This window comes from Gobius niger, assembly GCF_951799975.1.
Source record: "Gobius niger genome assembly, chromosome: 16".
Taxonomy (NCBI): Eukaryota; Metazoa; Chordata; class Actinopteri; order Gobiiformes; family Gobiidae; genus Gobius; species Gobius niger.
The window spans coordinates 22,939,988-22,954,961 of record NC_136867.1 but is presented as its reverse complement, the minus strand read 5'-3'; the positions used below and the strand labels follow the sequence as shown (position 1 = coordinate 22,954,961).

Below are 14,974 nucleotides of genomic sequence, written 5' to 3'. Positions count from 1 at the left end.
GTCTCTAATAAGGTAGTGAAACTAAACATCAACAAAAAATATCAAACTAAAAAGTATAGTAAATAAGTAAGTAAGTATAATACGTGTTGGTATCAAAATATCGATATGTAAGCAATACGTTATTTGTAATAGAGTAGTTTAATAGTGTTAAATACCCATATATGAGATATCTGTTTTTCAAAGTGGAAACATATTCACAGGCCAAACAACATGACATTTAAAAAAATCATATGCAAATGAGTATTTTATTACACTGTCTCCAAGTTGTGCTCGCGGACCAGGTCGTCAAGGCACCTGCTCTCTTCACCCGACCCCTACGGATCCCTCTGTGGGTGGTGGGTCCACAGGAGGGCGGTCCCATGTCGTCCTTTTGAGCTGTGCCCAGCCGGGCCCCGTGGGCAAAGGCCTGACCACCAGACGCTCGCATTTGAGCCCCAACCCCAGGTCTGGCTCCAGGGTGGGGCCCCGGTTGCGCCATACCAGGCAAGTCGGGGGCAAAGCTCTCGATTTACTGATCGATCTATGTTCCCACCCTCACCTGTGGTCATGAGATCTGGGTAATGACTGAAAGGACAAGATCGCGGATACAAGCGGCCGAAATGAGCTTCCTTCACAGGGTGGCTGGACACACCCTTCGGGATCGGGTGAAGAGCTCAGTTACCCGGGAGGAGCTCGGAGTAGAATCGCTGCTCCTTCATGTTGAAAGGAGCAGCTGAGGTGGCTCAGGCGTCTGTTCCGGATGCCTCCCTCGGGAGGTGTTCCTGACATGTCCTATTGGGACAAGGCCTCTTGGAAGACCCAGGACACGCTGGTGGGACTATGTCTCCGAGCTGGCCTGGTGTCGCCTCGGGGTCCCCCAGAACAGCTGGAGGAGGTGTGCGTGGATCAGGAAGTCTGGGCATCTCTGCTGAGACTGCTGCCCCCGTGACCCGGCCCCGGATAAAGCGGAAGAAAATGGATGGATGGATGTCTCCATGTTACTCTTTAGGAGAACAGAGTGTTTTGATCACCTTCCAACATTTCTTTGAACAATTTAAAATGCATTGGCTCTGTTATTAATATGATTGTATTAATAACTGCACATCACATATCCTTAGTGATGAGTTCATGCGTCACTTATGGTACTTAAAAATTTTACTTTTGGACTCACTGGACTCTGCTAAGGCAGTGGTGGAGAGGTGCACGGGGAGAAAGGTCCAGGCCATCCTCAGTAACACCAGGCACCTTCTGCATGGGACAGAGGAGCAATAGATCTGATCGTTCCCTCTCCATGTGCTGCAGGACTGAGCGTTTTTGGAGCTCCTTTATCCCTGCTGCCAATTACATAACGCTGTTGGAAGATTAGTCAGTGCAAATCAAATCGACTCCACTTGACTTGTTTATTATGATTTGATGAGATGAAATACGGAGGCGTTTATTAGTTTCTGCAGATTAATAAAACAGGTCGAGTGGCCGGGGAGCTCAAATTAAAAACACGTCTGTCAAAGTAAATAAAAGCGTGCTGGTATTGGCCCAATTAGAAGCTACCGAGGGCAAATGTCCTTCAAACAGGAAATCCCATGATGCAACTGGGGTCAGAATTCAAAGTTGAGGGTGAGAGGACGAGGCCACACGAGGAGACGAGTGTTTTGAAACTGGACAAACCAAAGCCAAAACCGTAATTCCAGTTTCAAAACACTCTTGAGAAGGGATTTCCAACAGATTGACCAAGACTATATTGTGTTTAGTGCTTATACTTTTGCACATGAAATCATATGACTTACATTAGATTAAATTGTAGTTTCTCAGGCAAAATGTGATGCATGTTTACCCTGCTAATCTCAAACCAATATGCTAATACAGCTGAACAATGGCTGACAGGGGCTTACATACAACTAATGACACTTTCTTGATTTCAATACTTTTACAGAAAAACTAGGCAGCGGGAAAGAAAGACTGACAGAGGTGCCTTCAAATGTTTTAAAGAAAAAAGCATCTGATGAGGTCACAAAGAAGAGCAAGTCAGTCAGATCAGCTGTGAAGGCACACGGGATCTGCCATATAACACTGGGCAGATACTACAAAACTACAAAAAAGCTGAGAGAACAGGGTCCAGTGAACTTCCCAGTGTAGGTTATTGATCATCAACTTTTCTCTGAGGTGCAGGAGGAAGTGCTGTCGGACTATTTGACCTGTATTATGGACTGACTCCACGGGGAGGTAAGCATATGACAGGTTAGAGAGAGAGAGATGTTCTTTTATTCCAATAAACCTATTTTTGAAGCATATCACACGACAACGCCTCTTATTCTGCTTCTTTTGTTTAACTGTTACAACTTACCCCAGCATGGTGATCCTACACACCATGTAGGATCACCATGTATTTGACATCAACTCACAAGGTCTTTGATATTCTAGGTAATCTAAAAGAAAAAGGTAGTTTATCAAGTGTCAGGTAACTTCTCATGTTTTGCAGTCCTGTCATAACCTGCATATTTCCAGAAGTAACCGGGACTTTGCTTTGTAGACACAAACTGCTACAAGAACAGATGTGTAGTTGCTCTGTAATTACACCTCGACGGCCACTCTCTGTCCAGACGGCCTGATTAGTTACTGTAGACACACGCCCACAATCCAGAAATACCCCGAACTAGACTCATTTCATTTATGGTTTTTGAGCAGCCTTTTGGGAAGCCGACCTCAGCTGTTTACGTCTCTGTGTCTGTAACGCCGCTCTCGCTCTCTTTGTAAATTTGTTTTCAGGCTGAATGGAGGTACAGAGAAGCGAAATCTAAAGCCTATAATAGAAACGTAATATCCTTTCTGCCCCATTGTGCAATATAGGCTTATTCTATTTCAGAAGACCATTCAGAATACAGATTTACGTTAGATTTATGTGAACGTTAGATTTTAGTGAAAATCTTGCAGATGCACAGACACAACAATGACGAAGCTGCCGAGAAAACCAGAATAAAAAGCAAAGCAAAATACATTCATACATGGATATTAATTTATTACACACTGGAATCACAAAGTTAAGGCTTTTAGAACTAGGAGGCAAAGCTGCAGACGTTGATTTTAATGGAGACGTGCCGATCTCAGGGAAAACATTTGTGACAATGCTGAATGGTAACCACGGCAACAACCTCGACTCAAAATCAATGCTTTTAAGCTACTCTTTACTAAGAAGTAATTATGAACAGGCCATCAGCTGCTCTAAGTACGAGTCTGAGAGAATGTTCCATCTGTGGCTTAATGTGATGATAAATCAATGTGCTGTGGGTTCAGGGCCTAAAGTGACTCGCAGTAATTTGGTGATAATTTCATTTTGTCCACCTCCCTCATTGGACGTCTGAAACACAGAAAAGCAAAGAGCACAGTGCGAATTAATTGGATATCGGACTTCAATTCAAATCACTTTTTGACACTGTTTTCCTCGCAGTGAAGCTTAAGTCGTCGATTGGACTGGGTTGTTTTGAGGATGTTTTGCTTCTATTCGAACAACAGCAGCTCTAGTGGTCAGAAAAATTACTAAACCCAGGCTAGAGAGGTCTTAACAAGACTCAGGCCTCTCGTGGGATAAGGGAGCAAGACTGACAACACCCACTTGTTAAAGTTGATTAAAGTTTCACTCTGTAGGACAAACAACCCAGCCCAGTCGGCGATTAAAGCTTCACTGGATGAATACTTCCTGGATGAATGAGAGCCTGCTGGAGCTATCAGGTAAAAGCTCTAACCGATTTGTTCCATCGTTATTTTGCTCAACTTCTTAAACATTGTTTAAGCTAATTCAGGGAGGAGACCCTGCAGTCTCTGGGCCAGGTCCAGCTGACTGAAGGACAGCTTCATAAACGCTCTCTGGAAGCTGAACTCTCTCCCTTCCCACCTCTACTCCCTCATGCTCTATGCTGTTTGCACCAAAGGTCTGAGAGAAAGATCATTCTCTGTATGTTGTTTCCATGGGCTTGAATTGACAATGAGGCAAACCTTCGCTTTAACTATTGTTAGTCTATGGGATGTTTATTAGTTCCATATAAAGTAATGTTGAATTTATATTAAAAAATAATAATTTAAACTACGTGAACCTTATCTGTGTAGAACTTTTTCCTGATTCCAATGTAAATGGATCCATTGCTGTTAATTCATCCATGTATTTTTTCATCTTTACCTTGTCCAGTAAAGGCAGTCCGCTCGTCCTGCCCTGAGTCTCCTCCGGGGGCGCTATTCGGTCCAGGCCCAGTCCCTTCTTTAAGTAGCGCTGATGCGAGGGGCAGTTCTGCAGCAGGAACAAGCCACACACCACAGCACACGCTCCGCACTCAGACACAGCTGCAAGAAACAGGAGACACTGTGAATAAAATATGAACTAGGCAATTAACTTTACCGTCATAGGTGTTCTATAAAAAGGGTAGAAGTTTTGCAGTGTTTTCACAGATTAGTGGAGGTAGTTTTGCAAAATCTACCGCTGCTTTTTACCACTAATAAAGCCTTACTAAACCAATCTCTAGGCATATGTGTAGCCAACACTGCTGTAAAAGTCAAAACAGTACTATATAGGGAATGTATTTGCAAAAGTTATCTTGTGTAAGCGATTTTGTTGTTGTTATATTTCATTTATTGCATATAATATAAAGTAGTGTGATTTGGCACAGATTGTACTTCGATAAGCGTTAAATAATACGATAAATCAGTGCCTCTCAACCAGGGGTACTTGGAATTACTTGACTTAAAAAAAAAAATGGGTGAACCTGAGTATTATAGTTTTTTTTTGTAACCCGACCCTGCACTAAATACAGAATAATCTAAGTTTAGTTGATTACTTTGTAAACATTCTGGCTTGGGCTGAACGATATTAGTAGAAGTAGTAGTAGAAGTAGCTTGAAATATGTGATACGGCTTTGCAATATCGGAATCACGATATTTCACCAAACTATTTCAACACGATATGTTCCATTCTAATTAAACAGAAATCATAAGTAACGTAAGTAAGCAAATTGTGTCAAAAGAAGAGTTAAAGAAAGGCTGCGTCAGGACCAGAACAAGACTAAAGTTGAGCTAAGTTAGTAAATGTTAAAAAAAAGAGTTGATATTTATTCAGTGACCGAGCGGATGTTTGGGTGGTTAACAGCGCCTTCACTTACTATCCCGATGGCCTGTAGGACCAGGATCAATGTTTTTTAGGTGTTCACAGCTGGTTGAACTGCGTCAATGGTTACATATAGATTCCATTCCGAAAACCGACCAGAACCCTAATAAACCTGAAATAAAATTGATCCTGAAGCGTCATAAGAGACACCGGGATGGAAAGTAAAGGCGCTAAGCAAACCACCCATACAGCCCCTGGGCCACTGAAAGGTCAAATACACACTAATATCAACTTTGCATAGTGCACCTTTAACTAAAACAGAACTTTATTCATTTATAAGTTCAATGCATTGTTTGTTTTTGGCTGAGTTTGCAAAAAAATTTGTCAATCCCAGTCAGATGAAGGTTTTAGTGATGATGTGATGTATTGTGGCAATTTGCGATACGGATGCTTCATCACCTAATATTGAGCGATGCCATATTTTTCGCAATGTATATTATGCAGGACTAATTCAGGTACAATCTTCGAGATAGGGGGAATAAATGAAAATCACAAATCATGATTAAAACAACTCTGCAACAATCACAAAAACAAAAAGTTCACTTCTCCCTGAAACTGACCCACCAGTTGTTACCACTAATGTAAACCACGACAAAGATGGAATTTAAGCTACATTTCCATAACAAAACAGAGCTAAGGAGTTTAAATTATAAACAGCTCAGTATTGTAAAGTTAAAAAGTTTCCTCTTTCACCTGAAGTGTTAATTCCAGGTGTGTCCTCTGCTGCGGTAAACAGCTGCTCCAGGGAACCCTCCAGATGTTGTTTTCTGTTCACCTTATTGTAAATGACAGCAGCAGCTTGACCACTGTGCTCTATCGCCACCAGGTGGTCATAACTGGAAGATGAACCACAAAAAGACCCGTGGATGCAGCCGAACACAAACATATAAAGGTTTTTTCTCTGTATAAAGTTACCTTAGTTGTTTGACGTCTCCGTCTTGACACAGGAAGCGCAGGGCGGAGTCACTGTCGATATCCTCAAACGTGACCAGGGGTATTGTTGCAGCCAGGGAATCTGAAATAGAAAACGTTCATATCCAGCCCTTTTCTTCCTACTGGAGGAAATCAGGGTGAAGTGTCTTGCCAAAGGACACAATGACAGTAGACATAGGCAGAAGCTGAATCCAATCTTCAAGTTAAGTTAAGACCAGACCACCTTTTTATCAGTCACTAAAAACTTGCCCCAAAGATCCTCTATAGATCCTCAGCTGAACCCCCGAACAGTGTCAGGGTTTCCACAGGTGGCAGCAAGTCAAATGTAATGCTTAATGGCTAAATACTATACAAATGCAAAAAAAAAAGAAGTTTGTGAGGGAATGAGAGTCCACCCGCTGAATTTGTTTTAGACGTTTTGTGTTTCTGGTAAAAATAGTTGAGCAATGTCACTGTAATGGGATCTGTCTCTAAGGAAAAAGTACATTTTCTAAAGAAATGTAAAGAAATTCAGACTTAATGTCATTTTGAATTTGGTTTAATGATTTTCGATGACTTTAAAAAGGCATTAATTTTGGCGTAATATCATTTTATAACTTTTCATCGGAATTCATGTGAAATGACACTATTATTGAATGTGTTTTTTATAATATCATGAATGTGCAATAAAATAATATAAAAGAGCATTTACAGGAGGATTAATACTGATACAAAGTAGTATTTAAAGGGACTATACGCAGTTTAAAAATGTCAAGATTAAGTATTTTCCTCATACATGTTCCAGCCATGTCCTAATGTGTAGAATGAGCTCAGACCTGTTCACCACAACTTCCTCTAAAATCCTGCACTGTCACTCAAACAGTTTTTACTTCGGGTCTGAAGTGCCGTCATGCAGGAGCTTAATATAGAAGGTGCAGTTACACATAAGACCTGAGGTGGCGGTAGTGTGTATAAAATGGCCATATTTGCATCTAGTCCCTTTAAAAATACACTTGAGCCGTAATTTGTTTCCAACTCAAACTCTTTTTAAGCTTGTTTTGTAATTACTTGGTCACTGAAAGCTCAATAAAGCAATAAAGACAATAAAACCCCCACTAAGTAGAAAAATAGAACAGTAATAAAACAATTGTATCTAAAAATGTAAGAAAACAATGCGTTTTTTTCCCTGTCTGACCTGATCCCACGGCTTCTTTGATCAGGTCCTGGCTGAGACCTCCTCTCCTGTCCGTCGCCACAGTCACGCGCTTCCCCAGAGACAACAACGTGTTCGCCATCGTGACGAGTCCAGGAGGAAGTCTGCAAGAAGACATAAATGAGATAAACTTAGAAATAAACATACAGACCAGTCGGAAAATTAATTTTATCTTCATTCTGGTGCAACCTGTCATACTGTAGTACCTGTTGTTGGGATCGTGTGTTACTATGGCGACGGAGGAGGCGTGGGAGAGGGCCAGACAGCAGCGGACGAGGTCATCACGGTCCACAGAGGCGCCTATAAAGGACCGGCAAATTCAGCCTTTTACAATGATCACTCAATACAATAGGATCATTACAACACAAGGCCCAGGGCAGGACACTCTGACAATTCACTTGGATTCGGGTTGTTTATTTACTGGCAAAATTAATAAGAAAATACATCGATTAGCCACAAGGTTGGACTCCAGTTGTGCCCAGTATTGAAGCATATTTACGTAAGTATTTAACTTTTACCTCACTTCATCTGAAATATAAATATAAGACACTTTCCTGCTGTCTGATAGTTCAATTCTTTGTCAGCAAACATGATTATTTTCTCACAGTAGAGTTTATAAATCTAATCCCTAACTCTGATAACGGAGAGAATCGATCTTACCCGTGTTTCCTTCACTAACAGTCCTCTCCAGCTCTCTGATCTTGTGCACGGCCCGCTTTGAAGCTAAGCTGTAGAGCAGAGGGCGCTGGGACAGTCTGAAGCTCAGGGGGGTGAGGTGGCCCTCGTTAAGATGGGACGGGTCCATGGGGGAGGAGGAGGAGTCCGGGAGGTCAGTCAGGAACATGAAGCCTGGAGAGTGACTGAAGGCCAGCGGCGGCTCTGGGAAAACAGAAACGTGGTCCAATAATATCATTTTACTTTAAAAATTACGGATGGAGCAGAGCAGCACTGACGAGGGCTTCTTACAAAACTAGATTGTAAGTACTTTAACCTCTTAAGCCTCACCTGAACTGAGCACATTATCTCGTCTGAATTTACCAAAATCTTGAAAAAAAAGCGTAAAAATAGCAACAAAAAAGAAAACGAGAATGAAAACGCAACAAAAGCCACAAAAAATCTGCATAAAAGTGGCAAAAACCCAATGAAAGTGCAGCAAAAAAGTGACAAAAATGCAATAAAAACAGCATGAAAAAAAAGAAAAAAGAACGTGACAAAAAAGTGACAAAAATGTACAAAAAAGAAAGTGAAAAAAGTGACGGAAGGAAAAAAAAACAGTTTTGCAGGTATTAGCTTTCAAATGAGGTGTTACACTGACCTGTAAGCTGTAAGCTCCAGCAAAGAAACTTAGATTTGGGTAAAGTCTAACTGGAGAAAATGCGCTCGGTTAAGGCGGGGGTGAAGAGTTCAAAATAATTACTGTAACGTGCAATATTTCACAAAACAACTTTCATTTTTCAGCAAATTGTGTCAAAAGAAGACTTAAAAAGAAAGACTCCATCAGGAACAAAACAAGACTAAAATTGAACAGAGTTGGTAAATCAAAGCTAGAGGCGCTACAACTAAATAAAAGAGTGACCTTCTTTTGTGGTGAGTTTTTTTTGGTCAGTGTAAACCTGGAATATTGAACTATTATACCGAACCATTTCAACAGGATGAGTGCACATTTTCTCTAGTTTGGCTTTACCCCAGTCCAAAAGCTTCAGGAAAAAAAACTGTGAAAAAGCAACAAAACTGAGACGAAAACAATGATGGAAATGTGACAAAAAAGTGACGAAAAAGGATGAAAAAGTGGCAAAAATGTCACAAGAAATTGACAAAAAAAATACCTAAAATGACAAAAATTTGATAAAAATTTGATACAAATAATCACACAAAAAATTGACAAAAAATGACCAAAAAAAATACAAAAACGTGATAAAAAATTACCGAAAAAATGACAAAAATGTGATAAAAAAAAGACAAAAAAAATGACAAAAATGTGATAAAAAATTGATGAAAAAATTACATAAATGCGACAAAAAAGTTACAAAAATGAGTTGAATACCCAACAAAAAAATGATGGAAAAAAAATCTGATGATGTGAGGAAAAAGATCCTCTCGGTTCAGGCGGGAGTTAAGAGGTTAAATCAAAACAAAAAAAGGCCCAAAAATCACGACAAAAACGAGGCTGGAATAGAACTCAATTAGAAAAATCGTGGCTAAAGACATCACTCATTCTTGATTTAGGATGTTTGAAAGATCTCAATGATTCTGTTGTGATTTAATCTTGTTTCTTGAGACAGTAGCTTAATAACACAATACAAGTACGATAAAACATTGGACTCACTGGCTCCGCGTAGCGCCTCTGAAGAAGTGACTCCACAGGCCCAGAAGACGGGGACATCTCCAGGATGGGGCTCCACTGCGTCGCCATAGTCCGGTCGGGACAGGTCCTGGATGCCCAAGAAAACTACAACACATTGAGACGTCACACAGAGAAAAGCCAGGGAATCAGCATGAGCTTCCTCTGGTGGAATTCTTTTTCAGACAAAATCTTAGTCATAGTTTAGATAGTTTTCGACTTGGTTTCTTCTTCCACTTGTTCGTACCTGGGTCTCCGATGTGCACTGGGGCTCCGTGGGCCAGCGGGTTCAGATGAGTGACCTCCACCGCAGTGTCCAGCATTTCAGGCGGGACAGGACGCATCGTGACCACCAGGGGGCAGCGAAAGACTCCCACTGGCACACAGGACACTGAGGTCTGTCACAAACACAGATGTTCAGTCCACAGTCAAATAGTTCACCAGTCATGGCAATATTTATGAAGCCCAGGCTGGTTAAGAATTCAATGGTAGAATCTGCATTTTAACTGTGATATTGTTATGTTGATCCACTTTAAATGAAAACTGACGCAGAGTTCGCCATCTTCCCTGTCAATATAAATCAACTAAGGTGAAACTAGTGAAAGGTGGAGGTGGAAATAGTGGAGACAGAACTTGCAGGGAAAAAACTTACTAAACAATGCAGAAATAACTGTTATTTAGGCCTATTTAAGAACTTTATTTTGCTCTTGATTTGATCTTAAAGGCACACTGTGTAACATTTTGGATTATATTGTTGCAAGCAATACAAAACCTGCTCCTAATGACCAGCTTGGCACAGAAAATGTAATTTTTGCAGTGGGTTATCAAAGAAGAGATTTAAATGAGGACCTAACCTATTCAACCCTTTAGGCGTAGGTGATTTTGCTGAAAGCAACAGGTTCTTTTACAAATACGTTTCCTCCTGAACTCCATCCATCACGCAAAAAGACCAAAGATGTTGTTAGCATTTGGCAGTATATTCCTATGGCTCCAAACGGGGGCGAAGTTAGAAGCGACCGCGCTCTCCCAAAGGCACAAAGACCAGACATTTACATAAACTCATCTAATCCCAGGTAAGAACATATCCCAGTATGGAAAAACGGTGGCCTGTTCCCTTAACCGAGAAATAATCTCTTTTTCAGGGGAGTCCTAGCCCCAGAAGGGAACCTATTGTACATATTTTTAGTGGTGGGGAAACCGGAGGAAACCTACGAAGACACTGGCATGCAAATTTTTTTTTACTGATTTATACTGATGTCATATATTTTTAAAACCTCAAAATCTCATATTTCGCTGCCTTTAGTCCATATCTCCATGGCGATGAGCTGGAGACGTCCTTGCTCCCAGTTAATTTTTTTTTTTTTTAGGTATTTTTCAATATATTTGCAAAACATCAATGCTTTTATTGGGTGAAATGTTACACGATGTGGCTTTAATGTAGACCTGGTGGTTCTTAGAAGGTCAAATTTTACTTGTGTCCTCTTGTCAAACACGTACAATATGATCGATCTGGGGCCAGGACATCCCCAGAAACTACATTTGGGATCTCCAACCTCTCATAAGACAATCGTTTAAGTGAAAAATAATACCTAAACTTAGTGTAAATCAAACATGAACCTGAAAAACGCCTGACTTAAATGCCTGGCCCTGAATCTAACCCAAATCTGGAACTTATATGACAGGTCCAGAGCATCACAGACATTTCACTCACTCTGTACATGCTGACGTTTTTCTGCTGCTCCACATTCCTCACGGGGACTCCGGCCGCCTTCAGTTTACCCTCGAAGCCAAAACTGCAGCCCAGATAGAAACACACCATGTCGCTGCGAACAGTTGGACAAAGTGATGAGATGACGAGAGAAGAAGAAACACCCTTTGAAAAACTGATGCATTTGTCCGTTTACCTGAATTCGCTGCTGTATTCCATCAGGCTGGAGACGGTTTTCACCACTTGGCCGTTCTCGTAAACGCAATACTGAGGAATGTCTGTCCTGAAAACCAAATACGAAGAAGAGAAGCTTTCAGGCATCGATGCAGTGGACGATGATAATACTTAGAGTTAGAGTTGAAGTTCGTAAGGCGGGAGAATGTGTGAGAATAAAATGCAATAGTCAATAACTGCCTTGAATATTGTATTATAATATTATTGTGAACTATTACTAAATCATTTCAACACAGTGTGGTCCATTACATTAAGCCGAAAATGATTTGTTGTTTCCAAATAAGATCAAAAACCCTAAATAAAACACTAAATCAGTTTGGCACTAAATTGCTAGCTGTCTTTGTTATTGGCTGTGAGCATAAAATGTATAAATCTCAGTCTGATGGAAGAACACAGTCACATTGCGCCAACTTACATTGATAATAATGATAATTTAGCGATATAGTGGCCAGCCTGTGGGATTTGAATCATTCAAAACTGGGTCTCAGTTCAAGCACTGATGTCTGACCAGTGATTTCACACATTTAACCTCTTAAAGGCAAGGCATGTACAAATCGTAAACCGACTTGAACTGCTGTCTATGCAGTACCTGATGTCGGCCTCCTGAGCGAGAGGGGGGCAGCAGGTTTGCCCCGGGCGGCTGAGGCACATCAGGGGCACGGCAGCAGCGTTACTCTGACAGAACGCCTCGAAATCCGGAGCCAAATGAGAGGGCAGTATTGCTACATTCGCCTGTTGGTATCCTGGAAGACAAAATGCATTAAGGGACTAGATTCATGTTGGTCTTTTTTATACTCACTACTGCCACCTCAGGTCTTACATGTAACTGCAGGTTCAATATTAAGCTTGTGCATGACGGCACTTCGGACACGAATTTTGTGAGTGACAGTGCAGGATTTTAGAGGCAGTTGTGGTGAACAGGCCTGGTCTCATTCTACACATCAGGACATGGCTGGAACATGTAGGAGGAGGAAAACAATTAAACTCCATCGAGTCCCTTTAAGTGTCAAATGGCTGATGAAGAGCTGGTGGTCGAAACGTTTTGGCTTGGATTTCGAAATGAAGGCCACAACTGCCTCTAAAGTCACTCAAAAAGTTAATAATTCGGGTCCGTCATGCACGAGCTTAATAGAAGCTGCAGTAACATGTATGACCTGAGGTGGCAGTAGTGAGTATAAAATGGACAACTTGCATCTAGCCCCTTTAACGAGCACCCCTTAGTATAAAGCAATACCAAAGAAAGTCATAAAAGTTGCCTAAAAGTGGAAAAGTAGAGTAAAAAAGTGGTGCAAAATAATTCCTTTTCACACATGCACTCTCCTCTGAACTCTCATTTCTGTCAGGTGACTTTGACAGTTTCATCCAGAGGTGAGGGCATGCGTGAAAGAAATAAGATTAAAGAGTATTCAGAAGTTAACCGAGTAAACATTAGCCCACATTGTAAACACACAGACAGCATTTGTAATCTTTAACAAGTGAAATTGCACAACTCTTACCATTGGCCAGTCCTGAAGTTGTGCTAATCCCATGGTCTTCATTTCTGAATTTAAGCCTTAACTCAGCTGGACTTAGTCTGTGCAAATCCATTATACAAGTTCCTCTGGTCACTGAGCCTTCAGGGGAAAGAGAACGTGAAACCTGCACAACTAGTTTGTATCCCCGGAGAAAACTGGAAAACAAAATACATTTTTATTGATAATTATAATTGCATTTCATTAAAACCAATATTAAATCAAGGATCATTACTGTATAAATACACACAGGCTGTTTCCCAAAGGTACCTTGCCTTGGTGTTGAAGGCAGTGCCTCCACTCACTTCCTTCCAGTCCAAGGCAAGTGTCCTGCCTTGGTCCAAAAACAGCTGCGAATGGAACACACTTCAGAGATAAAGGAAGTGACATCACAAAATAAAAAAAAAGTTATGTTTCACCCAGAGGAGAGGAGGAACGAGAGGGGACAGTCTGCTGCTGGTGTGTTTGTCTCATGGATCTGCAAGAGAGAGGCGTGTCGTGAAGGGGGCGTAACCCGACTCCGCAAAGAACCCGAGCAACACGCAAGGCTGAACTGAGCTTTAGACACTAAAATAACAAACTAAAACATAAATAAACATAAACACAAACGCAAAGTCAAGAAATGAATATATGCAGAACTCAAAATGTCCTTAAGATTAGGCATTAGAAATAAAAGTATTTTAAGATTAGAGCCATGGACAATCCGTAACACAAATTGGTTTAATGAAGAAATGAATAGACAGAAATCAAACTGAATTAAAACAAAGTCCAAAACTTGGTATTAAAATGGCAAATTTGCCTTAAAAAATGGGTACACTGCAAAAAGTAATTTGCTAGATTAGTTTATATGTCTCAATTTGAGCATAATAATCACATTTTTTGTGGTTTTCATTAGTTAAAATGGAGTTGGGCATTGATTATTTCACTTGTTCTGAGTTGTTTCTGACTCGTTTCAATACATTTCGCCGCAATTTCAAGTAAATTTCTCTGCCAATGGGGAAAGAAAAATGTTCTTGTCCCATTGGCAGTTTTACTTTCTTATTTCAGGCGAGATTTACCATAGGACTAGTCTGAAATGTCATCAAACTGGCAAAAATAATCTTGGTCAGATCAGGAAAAAGGTCTAAATGAGTGAAAATCCCTCAAAACAATTTATTTACAATTTTACAATTTATTTCCTCAGTTCAAGTCATGTAACCTCTTTCCCTTCGCCTTAACCGAGCGCAGTTTCTGCAGTTTGGCTTTACCCAAATCTAAAAGGTTCTCGGCTGGCGCTTACAGCCTATAGGTCAGAACAAAACAGATCCTTTTCCCCACATTGCTGCCTCATTGTTGACACTTTTTCACATTGTTTTTCATTCTCATCATTTTTCTTATTTTTTTGTCACATTTTTATTATTTTTGTCACTTTTTTTTGGTGTCAAATTTTAATGTTTTTTGTCAATTTTTTATTTTTTGTCACATTTTTTGTTTTTTTGGTCACATTTTTTTGTCACATTTTTATTGTTTTTTGTCATTTTTGGGGGTCAAATTTTATTGTTTTGTTGTCCATTTTTTATTATTTTTTGTCACATTTTTGGGTTTTTTTGGTCACATTTTTGGGGTCATATTTTAATGTTTTTTGTCAATTTTTTATTATTTTTTGTCACATTTTTTTGTCACATTTTTATTGTTTTGTCAATTTTTTGTTGTTTTTTTGTCACATTTTTGGGGTCAAATTTTAATGTTTTTTGTCAATTTTTTATTATTTTTTGTGACATTATTTTTTGTCACATTTTTATTGTTTTGTCAATTTTTGTTGTTTTTTTTGTCACATTTTTTAATTGTTTTTTATCACATTTTTGTCGCTTCTTTTTTGACACTTTTTCCAATAAGATTTTAAATTTGGGTGACGCCAAACTGGAGAGAAAGTGCTCGGTTCAGGTGGGAG

The 14,974-nt window shown here is 40.1% G+C and overlaps 1 protein-coding gene across 1 annotated transcript; it reads right to left on the bottom strand.

The window, feature by feature from the left end:
- Positions 1 to 3,320: 3,320 nt before the first annotated feature.
- LOC306976384 (D-glutamate cyclase, mitochondrial-like) lies at positions 3,321 to 13,134 on the bottom strand (the record flags this gene model as incomplete). The annotated part of the gene is made up of 13 exons (XM_079574301.1): positions 13,030 to 13,134; positions 12,123 to 12,276; positions 11,496 to 11,582; positions 11,303 to 11,414; positions 9,839 to 9,989; positions 9,577 to 9,699; positions 7,911 to 8,129; positions 7,457 to 7,550; positions 7,233 to 7,354; positions 6,041 to 6,140; positions 5,819 to 5,961; positions 4,081 to 4,308; positions 3,321 to 3,331 (listed from the first exon to the last, which is right to left on the bottom strand). The coding sequence occupies exons 1-13, from the start codon at positions 13,118 to 13,120 to the stop codon at positions 3,321 to 3,323; spliced, it is 1,635 nt and encodes a 544-aa protein (XP_079430427.1). The 5' UTR covers positions 13,121 to 13,134.
- Between the last annotated feature and the right edge of the window lie 1,840 nt (positions 13,135 to 14,974).